Raw genomic sequence first — 19,980 nt, forward strand, 5'->3', positions numbered from 1 at the left:
AAAGAATGGATTTGGATGAGGATCAAACCTGTTACAATCTCAAATTCTGCTGACTGTAGTCACATCTCTTGTACACATGACCACTATAAAAACTGTTTAGTTTTTGTAAAGTGTTCATGGTCTTGTATTTGTATTTATGTTTAAAACTGACTCTCCTCCTCCCTCGGAGACTAATAAAAGGAGAGAGAAAAGGATAGCTGAGCCAAACAAAGACCAGACAAGTACGCATCAACTCGTCTAAGCTCAGGAAAGAACATATCTCAGTATAGAACAACAGGGGCCTGTTTCTTTAACCACAGCTACCTATATGTTTGCAGATTGTATTTAAAGGGGCTAGATGTAAGTTCTTTGTTTTATGCTCACTACTGCCACCCCAGGTCTTATGCGTAACTGCAGCTTCTATATTAAGCTTGTGCATGACGGCACTTCAGGCCCGAAGTAACAAAGTTTTGAGTGACAGTGCAGGATTTTAGAGGCAGTTCTGGTGAATAGGTCTGGGCTCATCAAGCGCATGTAGAAATGCAGAAAGCCTATAGGGTGCTACTTAAAAAGTGCTGGGGGCACAGGTCAAGCTCACAGCAGAATCTCAAGCAGGTGTGAAAATAGCTTTAACAAACAGAAGTAAAATTAGTGCGTTGTTATTGTCTCTTGGCTATGACTAGTGTTTTGGGAATTTTCCGCCGCTTTGAAAAATCTTGCTGGTTTTACGTAACCGTGTCCTTCAAAATCAACGCGCCATTCAGACACACACTGCAGTATGTTTTTGTTAAATATTTGTCGGGTAAATAGCGTGCTACATGATCCGGTGCTGAGATGAGATACAGTGGCTTGGCTGTTACAGAGCTAGTGCATGTCCCTGACTGCAGCATGCTAACGTGATTGGTAAACTGATCGTGCCGGGCCTGCTTTGATGTTGAGTACACAGCAATAGCGCAGTCAGACGTCAATCGGAGCCGCCGGCATCAGAAAAATAAAAAACCAAAACATGGGCGAAATGAAATGAGAGCAAACATGTTTTATGGCACGTCCTATTGAAGAAGAAATGGGGGCATGGCTACACTCTGTTAGCGACAGGGAAATACAACAAGAGGCCGCTCCTAATCTGTTTGGCCTTGAGTTCTACTTTCTGGGCTGATTGATGTTTTTTTTTTATGGAAGAAGGGGACCTACAAATACAAATACACAGCAACATGCGGAGGTGGGTGGAGTAGAGTGGGTATAGGACGTCAGAAAATGATGACGATTTACACTGTTAAATATTGAGTTGCGGCATATATTATGTGATTTATAATCACAATTCCATATGCAAGACAAATAATCTAATGTACTTCATCCAAAGTCCCTTTTCTGTCAAACTGAATGAGTGAATGTTTCCTCGTGTAAAGCACTTTCAGTCTCCAAAAGAGAAAGAAAAACTATTTAAAGCAGTACTAAGTAACTCTTGCCCCTAAAGGCCATAAGCGCAACTGCAGGTGTCGTAGCAAGTTACGATTTTTTAACTTATTAATTGTCTTGGAGAGTGAATACTACGCTGACAGGAAAGGCAAAGGGAGAGAGGGTTACTGTGCATCCAATTATACAATGAAAATATTTTTTTTCACTCAAACTTGGCTGTAAAAACTGTTTAAAGGGACGCTAGCCCGCAGTTAGCTTTGCCCGTTAGCATGCTAGCTTCTTCTTTGTGATTCCATTAGTGTGTATTGGTCGCTCCAGTCCGGTGGCAGTCAAGTTGCAAACATGGTTTTCTGCCCAGAGACACCAGGGGGAGATGAAAGACCCTCCAATCATCCCATAAACACTTGTAGTACCCCCACAGGGACTACGAAAAGGATTTATTAAGGTAAACACGTTACTTAGTACTGCTTTAAATTGATTATAAAGAATAGATGCACATTAGTACCAGTGTCAAAAGACCTGCTCCAAATTTATTATGTTTTCAAACTGAAAAAAACAAAAGCTAGTTCATGTGCATGTGAGTGAGGACATTTTTGTGAAGTAAGGACATTTTGGGTGGTTTTCACTTATTTGAAGGACTGTTTGAGGGTCAAGATGTGGTTTTAGGATTAGAATTGGGTTTGAATTAGGGTTAGGATTAAGGTTAGGGTTAGGCGTAATAAATGGTGTTAGGGTGTGGGTAATACATTATGTCTATGAGTGTCCTCACTAATTTCGAAGTACAAGATTGTGTGGGTCCGTGGCTATGGGGAGGGGGGTGGGGTGAGCAGGGTTATTGTCTGTTTCTATTTGGAAGAGTGGGAGGTTGGGTGGGCGCGAACTGCTTTTAATCTGTAAAGCACTTTGTGTTACAATTTATGTGTATGTATGAAAAGCGCTTTATAAATAAAGTTTACATTTTTTTTGGATTGATTTAAATTGTCGTCCAGACTTATAAGATAAGATAAGATATACCTTTATTGATCTCACAAAGGAGAAATTCACTTGTTACAGTCGGCGTTCAAGAAGATCACTCAGAGTTAATAAAGTGCAGCTGATACAGAGATTATTGCACATGTTACTTTACAGTCTTATTGTACAGTCTGACAGCAGTGGAGATGAAGGCTTTGCGGTAGCGCTCCGTCCTGCACTGAGGGTGTGTCAGTATATATATCAATATCTCAATATTTGGGGGTGCTTACAAACAAGTGTCACAAGTTTCAGGGAGCAGAGTGACCCTACATAGTTCACAATATTGTTTTAAGCATTGGTGCTACTTCCAGGTTTACGATGGCTCATAATACAATGGAGACAGCCAAAAATGTCGAAAATTAATTTTGTCTACTACCAAAAGGAAAAATAGGTACATTCCCTTTACTGTAACCGATCTGTTGCTGTATGTTGTGCATAAGATGTACGGCAGCGCAGGTAGAGCGGCTATAAAATTGTATTACCAAATCAAAGTGCACTCTTAAGGAAACGTTCCCCTGTCTGGGCATCTCTCCAAAACAATACCTCCAAGTGCTCCCAGCGCAATAAATTGAGGGGAAAGCGCTGCAATTAATTTTCCTTTTTGTTGACCTTTAAGGGAGTATTCAGAAAGCCCCCGCCGCCTAATGCTATAACACAGATCTGAACATGTGAGCTCGGTAAAACGCAGAGCGAGTGTTGTCTTTTGTGCAGTCAGTCGTACATTTAACAGTGCATAGAAATAGACTTGCCTTTTTTTCTTTCTTTTTTAAATTAAAGTTCTTCAGGGAAAATAAAAGAACAACAAGGTCAGAATGATCTCCTGAACAGTGAAGGTCGGAGCGCTTCTTTTACCGGGGAAATATATGCTGATTCTGCAGAGTCCTGTTCAGGGCGACCCAGCTTAAAGGTATAGGCCAGGGGTAGACATAAGAAACATATTACCTCCTGCAGGAAATTATGGGCGTACACTCAATTTGTAAATGTAGGCTGAGGCAGGGACTTAGAAAAGTGCTGCAGAATACAGTGGGAATATGGCGGTGTGGCGTTTAGTGAATTTATTCATGCTTTCTTCTTCTTAAGGATTTTTGTCCAACAGGCTTTACCTACTAGGACAGCTCATTGTGAAAGGGGCCGGAGAGCGGGGAGAGACTTTGAGAAAACTGTTGGAGCCACAACTCAAACCCACTCAAACGCTGAGCAGTGTTCCATGCGGCAGCAGCACCAGACCAATATACTTTTATGTATTACCAAACTTGTGGGACCACAAGAAATGCATTACACATTGGAAAAAGTATTACACACTGGAGAACTTTTATAGAATAATAGATTCTTATTTTCAGCCATTACTCTTTTCTGCTTCTATCGATCCAGCGACAAACTCTCTACCAGCTGAATATTGATGGTGGTATAGTCAATGTATGGCTAATGTAAACTTATGGGAGACTCAAAAGGAAAGTGTTTTGTATTTTCAACTACTGTAATACTGGAACATTCTCACTCTTCAGTGTCTATTGGGGCAACAGGTGTCACTACAACAACCTGCATATAATACAGTGATATCCAAAAACATGGACATTTTAGTGTTTAGGCCTATTATGCCCATAATTCAATGGAATCAATAGCAGCTGTGAAAGTAATGAACTATACAATTGTTATTCAAATAAAGATACATGTGTGGGTCTGTACTGTGGCTAATTATATAATGCAAATGGATGCAAAACAACTTCCTCCAGTTAAATACAGATAAAACTGAGATAATTGTCTTTAACCCACAAAAATAAAGATTGTCATTGGTCATCTTGAAGCTCTTTTCTAAAACCTAAAAAAATCTCAGGGTAATCATAAACTCAGACCTGAATTTTAACAGTCATATTAAGTCCATTACATCAGCAGCCTATTGTTGTCTAAAAAACATTGCTAAAATAAAAAACATAGTGTCTAATCCAGACTTGGAGAGATCAAGTCATGTCATTTGCAGTACATCCAAAATGCTGCTGCTCGAGTCCTGACCAGAACCAGGAAATACGGCCATATTAGTCCAGTGCTCCAGTCTCTACACTGGCTTCCTGTTGCTCAGAGAATAGAATTTAAAACAGCTCCGCTTGTGTACAAGTCTCTTCATGGTCGGGCACCAAAGTATATAGCTGACATGTTACAGCCGTATGAACCATCTCGGGCCCTGAGAGGGGTCTCCTGGTGGTTCCCACAGTCACCACTAAACCGATGAGGCTGCGTTTCAGTTTCACGCAGCAAAGGTCTGGAACAGCCTCCGTGAGGTCGTAAGAAAAGCCTCAACTCTGACTACGTTTAGGTCCAGGCTAAAAACATGCTGATAGACCCTTTCGCTGCTTACATCTTCAGTGACATCAGCTGGAGGCAGGAAGTGACCAAGAGAAATAAGACTAAACTAAAACTAGCGATTTTAAGTGTAAAACTACGACTAAAAATGTGGTCCTGTTGTGGCTTAAGGTGCCAGAACAAAAGGAATGACATTTGAGACGATAAAATAAGGTTTATCTGATATGTCCTACAACGGTTAGACATTTGTTTATCGTTACTATGCCAACAGCTACAAAGGAAATAGATCTAGCTTCCCACCTCCAGCTAAACCCAGAATATTTACAAACAATTAAAGGGTCTATTTGGCTCATTTTAATATAGAACTTGAATATATGTATTTTTATGAGTTGTATCAATTGATTGTGTTTTTATTGTGTGTGTTCGGTGTTGCTGTGAGGCACATTGAGTTGCCTTGTGCATGAAATGTGCTTTGCTTTGCTCAATCTAAATCCATGCAAAAGCTGTGAGCACGACGTTTGGAGTGGTAAATAAGTAGATGTCAGCGTGTCATGTACCTCGGCGTAAACCAATTGGGAGCATGCGGACTATGTGGAATAAATGACCAAAGCACGACAGAAACACATTCAGACCACTTTAACGCTGTAGTGAAAAAGAAAACTAACTAACTTCTATCTCTGCCATGGCATTAGAGCATTAGGGCTGTCAGACAAAAGCGGCGGTTGTAAACGCATTAGTGTCACGGAGAACAACACGTTAGGAGGCGACGCAGCTCATCTAAAGCTAAACCTTTGAAGCTTGTCACGTTAATTGTACGCTCTTTGGATGCTGGAGGGACAGGTGTTGAATGGGTAAATAGAAAACTCAAGTAGATCTAATGAATGCTAATTTTGAAATGTGCCATGATGTAAATGCATACTTTACATGATGGACAGAATGTTTAAACCCGTAGGTTCACGTCAAGAAAAGTACACCAGTTTAGTGCTTCAAAAAGGTAATGGCTAGGCTTTTTAAACTTTATAATTGAATATATTATGACACAAGAGGGGAAGATATCCTGTATGACCCCCAAACTGGATGCGTTAGTGCAATGTGATCCATCCAGTAGAGCTGCGGTGCCTATCAGGATAACTGGAATGCCGTTTGTTTATTTGGATACCTGTCACAGAACTGTCAACTGCTCTTCCTGGAGCCGTTGAATAAAAAATCCATAATGAACTTCATAGCACAATACGCATAATACATTTGGAAGTAGTGCATTTCAAATCCGGTCGCCGAGCCAAACAGCTCCCTGTTCTCGCGCCTATTTCCCGCAGAGCTGTCCTCTCAAATAGAGCCTAAGGGCCAAAAATAGTTAAAATAAATATGATAGCCTGTTGCGCACGGGGAGCGAAGATCGGCCCATGTGGTCTGATCTAAGTGACAAGTTAAAACAATGTTGGCATCAGAGGGTTTTGTATTCGACATAGAAGATTATATAACCTGATATTATGATCACCGAATCAAGCAGATAGTGAATATCTAAATCACCAACCATAAATAATACAATGTAATAAATATAATGTATAGATACAGACGGCTTCGTGTCATAGAAGGGGGCGTGGCTTCGCTGAGGGTGAAAATAGAATCTTTTGGGAAACTTTTTCACTATTTTTAGCCATTTTCTGGCGGAATATGAACTCACTTATCACATACCGATAAAGTCAAGTGTAAATTGGGCCCATATGGATATTTTCTCACCGCAGATCATTCAGTAGAAGTGAAAAAAACCACAGTCGTAGCGAGCACTCACTAGCCGTTAGCATTAGCACGATGTTAACATGAAGCATCCTGATCATTTATGTATTTATGGGCTGGTGAACCACTTTTCCCCTCCCCCATGTCTTTTTGTCTTTATTTAGTAGAAAACTATATTCATAATTTAGCATTTGTGACAGTAGTTTTCGAATAATTACAGAAAGTTTAGATTTTCCTTAACTGTTTTCAAACACGACCATATATCGGCGATTGCAGAGATGCCGTCTGTATCTATGACTTTCACTTTGCAACAACTGAAGCCACTCTTATTGAGCAACTTTGACCTTTCCACGCCTTATCATTTTGCTGTTTTTGTAACCGGTTCAAGCCGCATCGAGCGCTGTCATAATAAGCAGCTATAATGAACAATTTTGAGTGCACCCCTGAGCTTTAAAATTGCTAAGAGCAGTGGAAGTCTATTGGCGTGTGTCCAGTTCCCCATTAACAGCCTGACACTGTCCCAAATTCACTTAAGTTCTATTAATAAATCTCAAATGTAAGGTGTTTGTAAGTGGGTTTATAGCACAGGCAGCACAGGCGCATGGGCTGGAATTCGGAACAACGCACCTTGACAGCCACCAGCATCTTGTCCTTGGTGGGGCTGAGGTTGTAGCACTCGGCCAGAAAGACTTTTCCAAACGCGCCCTCCCCCAGCTCCCTCTTCAGGATGATGTCTCGGCGCTTTATGTGCTGCACCACTGTGGAAAAGACAACAAGGGAGCATTGTTAACAACATGATAGGGCCAGGATGAAGGAGGACTTGTGTTCATTAACTCTCCCAGTAAATGAATGAATAAAAAGCATATATGAAGTGTGTTGTTGAAAATCTTCAGACATCAGGCGGCAATAAGTGCTTGATTATGAATGTTGTCCGCCCTGTCTGCATATTTACATGAGGAAATATAGCAGCCTTCTCCATAAATGTCAATATTTAGTGCGTCTCTATGGCAATAATAACAATATTATTTGAGACAAACAGAGCACATTTGGACAATGATGACTTAGCGTCTAATCGAGACTTCATATGTTGGAACAAAGAAATGACTCACATTTAGTGACAACAGCCAAAACAGAGAGCTCGGGTTTGCAGTTAAACATAATCAAAGTTGTCCTGTGTGTGATTATACACATTAAGAGAAGAAAAAAGCTCTACTAAAATGTTCTAATTTTGTAGCACTCGGACTGAGCAACAGCCAGTATAATCAAGACTGACGAACAAGAACTGTGTGAATTGTTGTCCATGTGGAAAGAAGAGAGAGACCGTTTTAACCTCTTAACCCCCACATGAACCGAACACATGTTCTCCAGTTTGGCTTAACCCAAATCGAAAAGCTTCTTGGAAAAAAAACTAGCGACATGAGCCGATAACGAGGATGAAAATGCAACAAAAAAGTGACAAAAATGTGGAAAAAAAAATAACAAAGGAAAACAGTAAAATGACAAAAAGAAATTACAAAAACATTGACAAAAATGTGAGGAAAAAGTGACAAAAATGTGACAAAAATGTGAGGAAAAAGTGACAAAAATGTGAGGAAAAGGTGACAAAAATGTGAGGAAAAAGTGACAAAAATGTGAGGAAAAGGTGACAAAAACGGCACAAAAGAGCAACAGAAAAAAACTGAAAATGTGACAAAAAGCAACAAAGACTAACTGAAGAGTATAAACAAAGTGACAAAAAAGCAATGCAAAAGATGTGTTTAAATAACTTGTGTAGGTCTTAGCTTTCAAATGAGGCATACTAAAGCTTGGGTAAAGCTGAACTGGAGCAAATGGGGTTAATAGGAGGTTAAAGGAAATACTTCCAAAGAGTCTGGGTTGAAAATGTTGGCTACATTGGTCTCTAAGTAAAAGCTTTCAGAATTATATGACTCAGACGTAAATGTATTCAATAGTAAAAAATAGGTCACCAAAAATGTATAAGTATAATATGAAAATGCCTTTCCTTTCTTCAACTGTGTCAAAGCGCCCGCCTCTTCGTGATGTATGGACGCGACGCTTCACCACTGCTTTAAATTCTGCCAACATAGGGCGACAGTGGAGATGCAGTCACAGTGAATTAAGAGCCCCAGTGTACAAAACGATGCACAAGACATCTAACACTTTCCGTCTGATGTAATAGTGAACATTTGAATATTCCTCCTAATACAAAATGTGAGACAGGATCCCTGCTGCGGAGAAGGAGAAAAAAAAAAGAAGAGCGGCCAGTGTTGTCAAACGGTGCCGGGAATGTTTAATCTGACTTTGAAGCTACTTTAAAGAGAATACTGAGAACGTTAGGGTTCAAGTGTGTTTGAGTCTCAGGAAGCACAAATAAGCAGATACGACGCCGGACCTGCAGACGCTAAACTTTTCTCTGACTTTTGGCTTCACGCTGCAGGAGGAAAAGGCGAAAAACAAGCATGGGTATTTTTAACAAGAAGTGAGCCCGACTATTTTAGTAAAAAGAACCCGATTTGCTTAAAAGTCTAAGAGGAAAGTTTCTTGCTGGAGAAGTTTTTTTTGTCCATTAGTAATTAGCTGCATAGCTTTTAGCAGCCTTTGTCTAGACGAGGGACCTGCTGGAGCAAAAAAAAAGAGAAGTAGAGATGATATTCTGTGCCAAGAATGTAGTTACTGTATGTATAAAAGGGAGAGAGAGAGGAAGAGGAAGGGAGGTCAATCTGCACGATGTTTAATGGCTGTCAATAATGCAAAGATGAGCAGTTATATAGACTCACAGTGGATTTAATAAAGAAATCATTCATCTTCAAGCCTCCCCAATGTTCTAACCTGCACCGCTGCATTGGTGCTATATCAGGTGAGCCGTCCAGAGCTGTGATGTAAATTTGTTAAAGTTGCCACAGTGATGAATAATGAAAAACAACGCTGCTCTATTATAACGGACAAGCATGCACCTTTTCTTTGAAAGTAGCGCCGCTCACCGATTCCTCGTCTATTAGCGCGTGCACGTTGGCCCTCCACTGTGCGATGATGACTTGTTTTCTATTCCGGCCATGCTTATCGAGGCAGATTTCCAGTGTTGGATCAAAGCGAAAGCGCACACAGCCCCCTGTTGCTTCACAGTGTATATGACGTCCCCGACCTCGAGACTTGCGGTAACGGTCCAGACGCTAATCAGTGCGGTCCGCTAGCTTATAAATAACAGTAGCATGTTTTAAGCCTCGGCAACAACAACAACGGCGTGTAATCAAGGTGACCAAGCTATGAGTCAGAATCGTGAACCTACAATCTTAAACTCTTGAAGATCAAACAAAAGAAGCATCGGAAACTGATTGAAAAGCTTTAAATGAGGATCGCATTGACTTCCTTCGCTGTAGTGATTCAACCGTCCTTGACTCCGCGTCTGGAATTTCCGCACTGTTTACCATGGAGTATATGGCGCTGCCGAGATGTCTAATTATGTATGGGAGCGTTCATTTGATTTGAATCATCATCACCAACAGCATAAGACAAGCAAAGTAAGTGGAAAATCTACCCATCTGTTTCTTTAATTAAAGTCGCTCTTGGTGGCCAGGAACGCTCCGTATATAGGCTGTAAACGGGGCGCGTTCGGCAGGAGGCAGCTGGCAGGTGTGTATGTTCTCCCGGTAGGTGGGACAGGACTGTACAAACAGCGGCTTGTACCTGCAGCTACTGTACTCTTAATGGGATGCCGTGTCTTTTTGTCTCGACGCTGTGTAATCTAATCATCACAGAATACCATACTGTAATAATGGTAAAACAGTTAGGTAACACTTTATAATAATGGTACTTGAGTTAATGCATGATTTTCATGAACTTATACATGAATTAATGCATGATTTCATGATACATTCATGCATTACTAAAGCATGACTTCTCAGGAACAAACATGATTATATGTTGGTTCATGGATGACTTTTCCCTGAATTAAATGTCTAACTACTGTAATGAATGTACATGAAAATCTTAATAATTTATCATTATCATGAGGATCACCTAAGAATACCAGCATCAATTCACTAAAATGGCAATTAAATCACAATAAAATGATCAACCAATCATCAATCAACTTTATAGGATAAAATTTATGACAATCATGAACTTATCATTTTGCAAATCCTTAATACAACATGATTTCATTATGATTTTGTCCCCTCAACTAATGTGGAGCATTATCCTAAACTTTTTAACCTGAAAAAGACCAGCTCTGGACTTGTAGTAATTTGTAGTATTAAAGTATTCACTATTTCGTTGAACGCTTGTACAATGACATAAAAGCACTTACTTACTTAATAAAATTTTAAATATTTTTTTCTACACAAAAATTCCAATTGAGAAAACTATCCAGAAATCATTGCTTCTTCTTCATGACTAAGGTGATCTTCAACAGGTAAAAAGGTTTAGGGTGATGCACCACTTTAGTTGAGGGGACATCATTTGCAAGTAGATTTCCTCCATATGAGTCATGATGCATGATCCTCATGATCATGATTGGTTAATCATTTTATTGTCATTTCATTATTGTTGTAATGAATTCATGGCATTCTTCTGTGATCATCATGATCATGATGAATTAGATTTTCATGTACATTCATTACAGTAGTTAGACATTTAATTCAGGGATGAAGTCATCCATGAACCAACATGTAATCATGTTTGTTATTGAGAAGTCATGATTTAGTAATGTATGAATGTATCATGAAATCATGCATAAAGCAGACCTGGTCAAATTACGGCCCGCAGGCCACATCCGGCCCGCGATACGATTCAAGTCTCTAGCCCATTCCTTTGCGGAGTTATGACTTTTTAAAGAAATTACCAGAATGCTCACTCCAGCCACTAGGGGGCCGGTTTAATAAAGATAAAAGGAAATAGTTCCACATGTGCCCAGCAGAGGGAACTGACATAATGAAAGATCAGGACACAAACAACACATTGGCTACAGTCCTGTCAGGCTCCTTATTATTTATTATTGAAAAAAGTTCCTTCAATCGCATTTTCTCAATCAAAACATATTTTTATTTAGCGGCTTTTGATAATGGACCCCGGCAATACACTCCCCATGTATGTTTTGGTCCCCAGGGAAATTTACCCCCCCCCCTGCTATCGCTTCACTTCCCACTTCCCCGTGGAAGAGCAAAATAACGATGCACACACATGCGCGTCCTTGGCTTGATATGGCTAAATATTTTCAGTATCAGATATTCAAAATACATGATTCAGTGTAATGTGCAATAGGATAAAGTTGCAGAATAAGTTCGAGTTACTGTTGGTGTGGCCCTCCGACTCAATTCGGGCTTCTTATGTGGCCCCTTATGAAAATGAATTGCTCACCCCTGTTATTAAGGCAGATGTTTCACCACCAATCCAGGCGTCTTCATCAGGACTTGGGAGTAGCGATCGTGAAGCTCCCTGGATGGAGCTGTCAGGGACAACACAGTCCTCCATGTCTGTACAGAGTTGCACGTGCAGATCTTTCAAAAAGTCTTTCAAACCACCGTCCTTGTTGTCATAAGCCAGGATCTTTTTGGCTTTGTACAAGTGCGATGTCACCACCCACAGCTACAAGAAGCAGGTGTCACTGTCTGTCACTGCTCAAAGTCCCGATGGAGCTGCCTGGGATGATGCTGAAACATTTACCTTTTTTAGACCTGGACGTCTCAGAACTTTAATTAGTCGTTTCATGTTACAATGTTGCTCCAAGATCAAAAACATTCCTGTTGGTGCTGTGTTTTGTTTCACTTAAGCACGTTTCAATATTCATAATCGGGGCATCACGTTGCAGAGCCGGTTCAAAACATTTTTACAATTGATATGATATGTGTTTAATTAGGTCCTCACAATTTTCTAATTAAATGTAGTCTTTCTTTTCAAGGTTATCAAAACTATTTCAAAAGCTAGGGTAAATGGAAGACTCAGTTCTTGCTTTGACACAAAGGAGCGAAAACAAATCAAAAGTAATTTGAATTTGAAGAAAGTTAAAAAACCTTAAAGGCACACTGCGTAACATTTTGGACTATACTGTTGCCGGCAAAACAAAACATGCTCCTAATGACCAGCTCAACGCAGAAAACGCTATTACTGCACTGGGTAGTCAAAGAATGGATTTGGATGAGAAACTAACCTGTTTGAATCTCAAATTCTACTGATTTTAGTCACATCTCCATGGAAACGAGCTGGAGACTGAGCACACACACAAAGACGCATCAACTCGTCTAAGCTCAGGAAAGAACATATCTCAGTAAAAACGGTGGCCTGTTCCTTTAAGTAAATGCTAACAATTTAAAAGACATATTTTAGAATTAAAACAGGAAAAACTAAGTCTCAAGTGTGTGAGAAGCGGCTAAATATGTGTTCATTTGTTTTATTCATACGTTTTGCTTAATCTGTTTTGACATGGAGACTCTACAGTTATGAAGTGACTCATCCTCAGTCTGAGCAAATGCCTATAAAATTATAGTTAATACGCTATCAAAAGGCTTTTTTGTTTTGTTTATCAGTCAGAGGTTGTCTGAAAACTCTGCAATCTGTCTGCCAGTTTAACAAATGCTGTAAATCTACAGTCACAAATTCACCGGGTCTCTACTCAATGCGCCAAACTATTTAGATTATGCACGCGCTTATTACCAGAGCCGGCTGGCAAGTATTCTGTATTATTATTTTTTTAAATTTGTTCTTTGCCCGGACCATCTGGTGTCGAGAAAATAAGCAATAAAGATGTTGTCGGGTCCCTCCAATGATATCTTAACTGCTATAAAATATGGAGAAATGTCCCAGTTTTAGAGCACTGGAGAGAAAAAAAACAACAAATAAATAAATATAAAAAAACTGGCAGTGGATGAGAGCCCCATGAGGGACAGGAGAACATCAGTGCTGTCGACGCCTCATCCGCTCAAATCTGCTCTTGGAGACTTCACAAAAACATCCCCAAGTCAATACACGCACACACACACACACCCACACACACACACCCACACACACACACCCACACTTCTGAATAGGTTTTATTGGAATTCGCAGGCCAAATGTTTCCGACACTTCTTCAGCTGATAAAGAAAATTCTCAAGTCGGAAGAGCTCCCAGACTTATCTCACATCTTTTCTCCGACATCTTTTTCTTTCTGTACTTCAGAATTCCTTTTTTTTCATATTATTTTAGAGTGAGAGAAATATTGTATTAATATCTAGTTCTTTTTATTTTTTATTTTTTATTTTTAAGTCCAGCTGTTATACTTACGGTCATACAAACTGGAAGCTACATCATTCCTCAAACTACTTCACGTCAATATCCAGCTCAAGGCTAGAAAACGAAAAACTAATAAGACGTGCTGGCTGTCCCTCGGCATCAGAGTCTGAAGAGCTGAAAGCTATGAGGCAAAGTTCTTCACACGGCTCCTCAGAAATCTACTATTTGACTTTTATGCATCTCAAGTGACACTGGTTTCTCGATAGTTTATTGGCAAATAAATTCCCTCCAATAAAAAAACTTTGCAATCTGCTAACGTTTTACAGAAGAAAAGTAAAAACAGAAACACTTTTAATTGAACTTTCTATCTCTTACTTGACAATTGACAGTGATGTGAAAAACATCCGTGATGTTTTTGCCGCTTTCCTCATTCCATTCATCACAGCTCCAAGTCAGTCATACTCAAAAACGGTTTCCATAGTTTCCACGCCTCACCTTAATGAACACTGAAGTAAGCACTGAATGCTACTGTGTATATATACTTGTTGTACTGACTTTCATACTTTTAAATAATGTAAATTAAAAAAGTGACTGACACAGGGGCCAGGGCGGAGTTTGCCTAGAGCTCCCTCTGCAGGCAGCAGTGGGAGAACAAACATTCAATTCGAGCGAGCAGCGTGGTTTGCAACTCTTTGAACACACTCTCAGCGCAGACCTGCTCAGTACAGACTGAATTACGGCTTTCAAAAAGTTGGGGGGGGGGGGATACAATACATATCGGACCACGTCAGCAGCAGAAGAAGAAACACCAAAGTAAACAGGATACATCAAAGCTGCGTGAATGAAACGGGAAATACGACCCCCAAATGGCTATGTGTGTGAAAAAAAGATTCTTTGAGCATTTTGTTTCAATCACTGTCGGAATGGCACAAACTCTATAGATGTATATTGTTGCTTTTTTCTTTTACAGAGCACTGCGCTGCGCTATACAGTAAATACGCATAATGGAGCTCAGCCAAGCCCTATTGATCCGAACCCGTGGAATGCATTACATTGCCATTTTTATTTACAGTTACGGCAAAAGTCAAGGCTATAAGAGTTCATACAATACACTACACTCTATATGAAAACAACATTCTTGGAATATGACCAGGGGAAAAGGTTAAGCTACTGATATAAAAAAGTAAAATAAATAAATAAAATATCTTATTCACTGTCTCTGTAGATCTAAAACGGCTTATGCTTTGTTCCTTAGACCTAGCGCTACTTGCTCCCCATCTAAACAAACCTCCTGCCTCTCAGTCTCCAAGGAAGTCGCATGCTCATCAATGGAGGCTAAACAAAAAATAAAAATACAACATTGTTTGTTGAATTATGAAGCATTGAAACAACATCAAACGTCAAAATGTGTCTTTGCCATTTTAGTTCACATCCGCGTAAGATCTAGTCAATCTGTAATACAGGATTCCAGTCAGGTCCACTGTGGGCACTTAAAGTCCTGGTCCAGGCAAGCCACTAACCTTCACTTTTCCTGGTGGGTCAGTCCCTGCTTGTGTCCACACAGCAGCTGCAGAGGGGCGAATTGAACCCCTTTCAGAGTCAGTGCCGATCCGGTGCTGCGGCTCATTTGTCATGGCTCACCAGAGACCTCTCTACCACCAGCTAGCTCCCTGGAGGCACCGGCAGGCTGTGCGGAGTTAGCTCTGCTCTCACTAAAGGGACTGCACATGTTAGAGGGGACTGTATTACTCTGCAACTATGAGATAACTGTGGAAGTGACTCATCACGCAAGCGACTGATGCGTCTGATGCCGTGGTGCAGATCTCACCTTTTGAGGTTCTTTACCACTTGCGGCACTTCCGGAATTGATTTGAGCCTCCATTTTTTACACATCGCCAGCTGACGAATCCATGGCGTTACAGAAGCTGCGCATTTCTGGCCTGGTCTGAGGTGAATCACCTGCCGCAGCACCGTGCTAAATGCTGCGAGTGCGAGTCTCCATGGAGATGGCCATCATTTACATCAGCAGCATGGGAAAGGTTTTAGAAGTTTATTCATAACTTTATATTGAGCAGATCAGACTATGACCTTCATTCTCTCTTTTTTTTTTTTTTTCATCAGTGTGCAATTTCACTGTATAGGCTGTGTCAAAAGCGTACTTACTTCATTTCCTCTTGAAAAGCAATAAATCACAAACAAATCACCTTGGCATGCACCAGGACTGGTACTCTAATTTATGTCAAAATGTTGTATCATTGTATAACTCAATACGTATTTGAAGTAATTCTAAAAGTAGTAGTACACAGCAGCATACCCCTTATGAACGAAAGTGCCTCTGCATCTGTCCATCAAGATTTTAGGAGCCGTCCACAAATGTACTCTCCTTATCTCTACCTAAAAACAATGTCGGTCTCGCTATTATGGCCCCTGTTTACAGAGTGCAGTGCGGGTTGCAAATGTTTCGGAGCAAGGTACTCATCCAAAACACCTCCAAAAAGCTCTCCAGTATTATCCAGCCACTGCAGGCCAGGGCCCACGTGTCAGCTGGCATCTCCAGGCAGCTGCGAAGCGAACCACCATTTACTGTTGGCTCCCACTGCTCCCGGCCCGGACTTGGCGGCCACTATTTTGGATGAATAAACAGCACTACCATCGAAATCTGAAAATGCCACGCCGACTCTAAGGATTGTGGGACTTTGTGGAAGCATGGGCGAAAACACAGGGAACAATAAGGCGATGTGCTGAGGAAGAGAATGATTTTCTTTTGATAGTTCTCGTCCCTAAGCATTAGTGCAGTGGTTTTGTTGGATTAAAGTTGAACCATTAGGCACACTTAAGCAGAAAGCACTTCACACATGGCGCTCAGGGGATGCCTTTAAAAGTCGCGACCAGCCGCGTATAGGTAATTGTGGTAAATGCGGCACATGCTAGTCACTGTGCACACAAACTCCCTACTGGTTCTAGTTTTTCATAAAAGCACTGCAAAAGCCCTGTTGTTTTTAACGGTATTTGTGCATCTCCCTGAGCAACAGTAAAGTGCATGTCTTCATCAAATTTTAATGCAGGTTCATCCTTGAATAAACATAGGGCACAATTCACAAAAGGTCATTTTGTTTCATTCCCAGCGCCAAAGATGAAACATCTTAGACACACTCCAAAATGCAGGAAATATACTCTGGATGAAATTCTCACAAATTACAAATCTCTTAAAACATGCTTCAAGGATAAGAATGTAAGCTGTTGTTGAGTTTATCGAGATGCCAGTCCTCGTTGGAAAGCTCAGAACCTCCAGAATACAGTTATTGGGCTTTACAGAAGAACTAAGCAACTTGTTTACCTTAATAAATCCTTTTGTATTCCCTCTGGGGTTAATACAAGTGTTAATGGGATGATTGGGGGTCTTTCATCTCCCCCTGGTGTCTCTGGCCAAAAATCCACCCTTGCAACTTTGCCTGCACCGTGTCGGAGGCACAATACACACTAATGGAATCACGACGAAGAAGCAAACAGGCTAGCGAGCAAAGCTAACTGCGAGCTAGCTTCGCTTTAGCGGTATTTACAGCCAAGTTTGAGTGAAAAAAATGATCTCCATTGTGTAATTGGATGTACAATATCCCTCTCTACCTTTGTCTTCTCTGTCGGCGTAGTATTTACTCTCACGGACAATTCATGAGTAAAAAAAAAACGCAACATGCTACGACACCTGCAGTGGCGCTTATGGCTTCTAGGGGCAAGAGTAACTTAGTTCCGCTTTAAGCGTGGGGCTTCTTTTCTCTCTTTTCTGATTGGACAATAATCATTTTAATTGCCTCCCTGATTTCTGTGTAACATTTAGTGCAACTCGATTTGGGCTTGATCAAAAATGGCTCACGCAATTTAATACTGACTTTCTTACATATTCTTGTCATTTTTTGGATTGAGCTATGAGAACTTTCCCCAGCCTCTCTCTGCAGACGGACTAATTGAAGTAGGCTGCTTGAAAAGACCAGTCGCTCTCGCCTGCCTGTGGGGCCGTTCTGCCTCTAACTATAATTCATGAAATCATAGCCCTGGACACAAATGATAACAGCCTTTCAATCAATCTGCTCGCCGTCCCTCATTTATTTGCCGACTTCCCCTGCTGCCAAAATTAGTCACTCCTTGTCACGGCAGGGAAAGGCTGTGATCTTCAAATGTGGCACCTTCAACACAATTACGCCTCTATTACAGAACAAGACAGCTGAGTGGGGTTTGTCCGTGCAATGAACATGTGGGATATTGCTAATAACATGGGTGTAATGAAAGACAAGGCGCTATACGCAAACATCAAAAGCCATTGTCTAATTTTGGCCAGCGGGGTGCTGCAAATCTGTAATTAAAATAGCCCCGCTGACTGATAAAACAAAGGCACTTGCTGGGAGACTGGGGATCAGAAGAGATACGCATCTGTCATTAGGCTAAAGAATTGTCCTCTGTCCTTTTTCCGCCTTTATCTCGCTAATGCGGATAAATTTCCTTCGGACCGGCCTTTATACGGCTCAGCGCTGGGCCAAAAAATATAAAGGATGAACCTAACCATTGGCCCTATTAAGCCAGTTCACCTGTTTAGCTCTGCTTTAGCGCAGGCCGCAAGTTCACCACCAACCAATTTCACAGCAATTGACAAGAGAATGACAACAGCGCTAATGCTTTGCCCCGAATGGGCTCATCTTGTTCTATTATGTTTCTCTATACAGTCCCCTTTAGCCACAAGGGGAAATGACAGCAATCAAATCAGAAGTATGAATTTGACTTCGATGTTTATTCAACTATTGAGTGCTTTGTGAAAACGATACAATAAGACTTCCAGGCTTTGTAAATAATGTTCTCAATATATGTCAGCAAAAGACAAACCCATTGCTTGCAGGTATGGTGTGTTAAGACACATTTTGTAACAACACTGCCTCAAGTAATTATATCAACATTTTAAAGTGTTGCTCACAAACAAACAAACAAAAACAGAGTAAAAAAAAAAAGAAAAGTGGTGCAGCGTTCACTTGTATTCAGAAACAATACAATCCCTGGCCACACTGACAAACCACGATTGTGCAGCAGGTGACTTGCCTTGAAATGCATCAACTATAGTCGGTTTGGCAAACAGCAGCTTACGCCTACTCCTCACTGTGGGCTGAGGGCGACATTATCAATTACGTACGTGCCTGTGCTGTGGTGCAGGCTGGCCATTATAATAGCCAAGCCATAATGGACGCTGGTATCTTGTGAATTGTGGGTGTTCTGTCAATACTCTGTAAGGTAGCACAACCCAGGGCAAACTAGCTGTGTGTGTGTGTGTGTGTGTGTGTGTGTGTGTGTGTGTGTGTGTGTGTGTGTGTGTGTGTGTGTGTGTGTGTGTGTGTGTGTGTGTGTGTGTGTGTGTGTGTGTGTGTGTGTGTGTGTGTGTGTGTGTGTGTGTGTGTGTGTGCTGTAGCTGCTCCTCTCCAGGATAAGAAGCTTTCAAGTAAATGAATGAATACATTATAGATCGGTGGTCGGCCATCAATAAAGCAGCCACAGTGAGTCTGATGCTACACTAGACCTGTGCATAGAGTTCAGACAGTATATAGACCCGGAGACCCCAGGGCAGTGATAGTACACCATGCAGCGCTCTCTTTAACAATGCAGACTCTTGCAAGTGCCGTTATCTCAAGGTGCAGTGTTGAGTGTCATTGTTAGTGGTGTTTAAAACAGGGAATGAGAAGATAAAGTGGATAGTGAATGTGGTATCGTACCACAGTATAAATATGTTATATGGCTATAAAAGGTAAATCGGGTATTTGGATGCTTAAGTTGAAATATGCATTGAGAGGTAAAGTGAAGCAAAAGTACAAGTAAAAAGTATAGATTTTGGATACTTTTACTTTACTGAAGTACTTTTTAAGATGAATACTTTCTACTTCTACGCCACTACATGTTACAGCCTGCTCTGTTTCTACATTTCTGAACTGGATTTAAAATCAAAGGATTCTGAATTGTGATTGAAACACATTTATTTTCACAGCGGCGTATTCAGTATGATACAAGAGCACGATTCTTAAGGCACATTTAATTCTTTCAATGTTATGCTACTTTTACATATACAAGAATATCTATAGGGTTATGAAAGTGGTACATAATGTGTGTATTGTATTGATGTAATGCATTTTTCAAGGTGCTATATAAAAATGGACAAAACCTACACTTTCATGCAGGGATGGGTCAAATGATTTCCATACTATAAACTGTATAATAAACTGTCTATTTAATGTGAGATTACATACAGTGTGTATATAATCACACACAGAATCGGCAGCTATTTTCTTTATAAACTGCAGACAC

At 40.7% G+C, this 19,980-nt stretch overlaps 1 protein-coding gene across 1 annotated transcript in view; it reads right to left on the minus strand.

The window, feature by feature from the left end:
* ntrk3b (neurotrophic tyrosine kinase, receptor, type 3b) overlaps positions 1-19,980 on the minus strand; it is a 252,649-nt gene that overhangs the window by 35,202 nt on the left and 197,467 nt on the right. Inside the window, exon 13 of the mRNA XM_079554795.1 lies at positions 7,069-7,199. Coding sequence (XP_079410921.1) covers positions 7,069-7,199 — 131 coding nt within the window. The remainder of the gene's footprint in view (positions 1-7,068; positions 7,200-19,980) is intronic.

The sequence above is a fragment of the Gobius niger genome (assembly GCF_951799975.1).
Source record: "Gobius niger genome assembly, chromosome: 4".
Classification (NCBI taxonomy): Eukaryota; Metazoa; Chordata; class Actinopteri; order Gobiiformes; family Gobiidae; genus Gobius; species Gobius niger.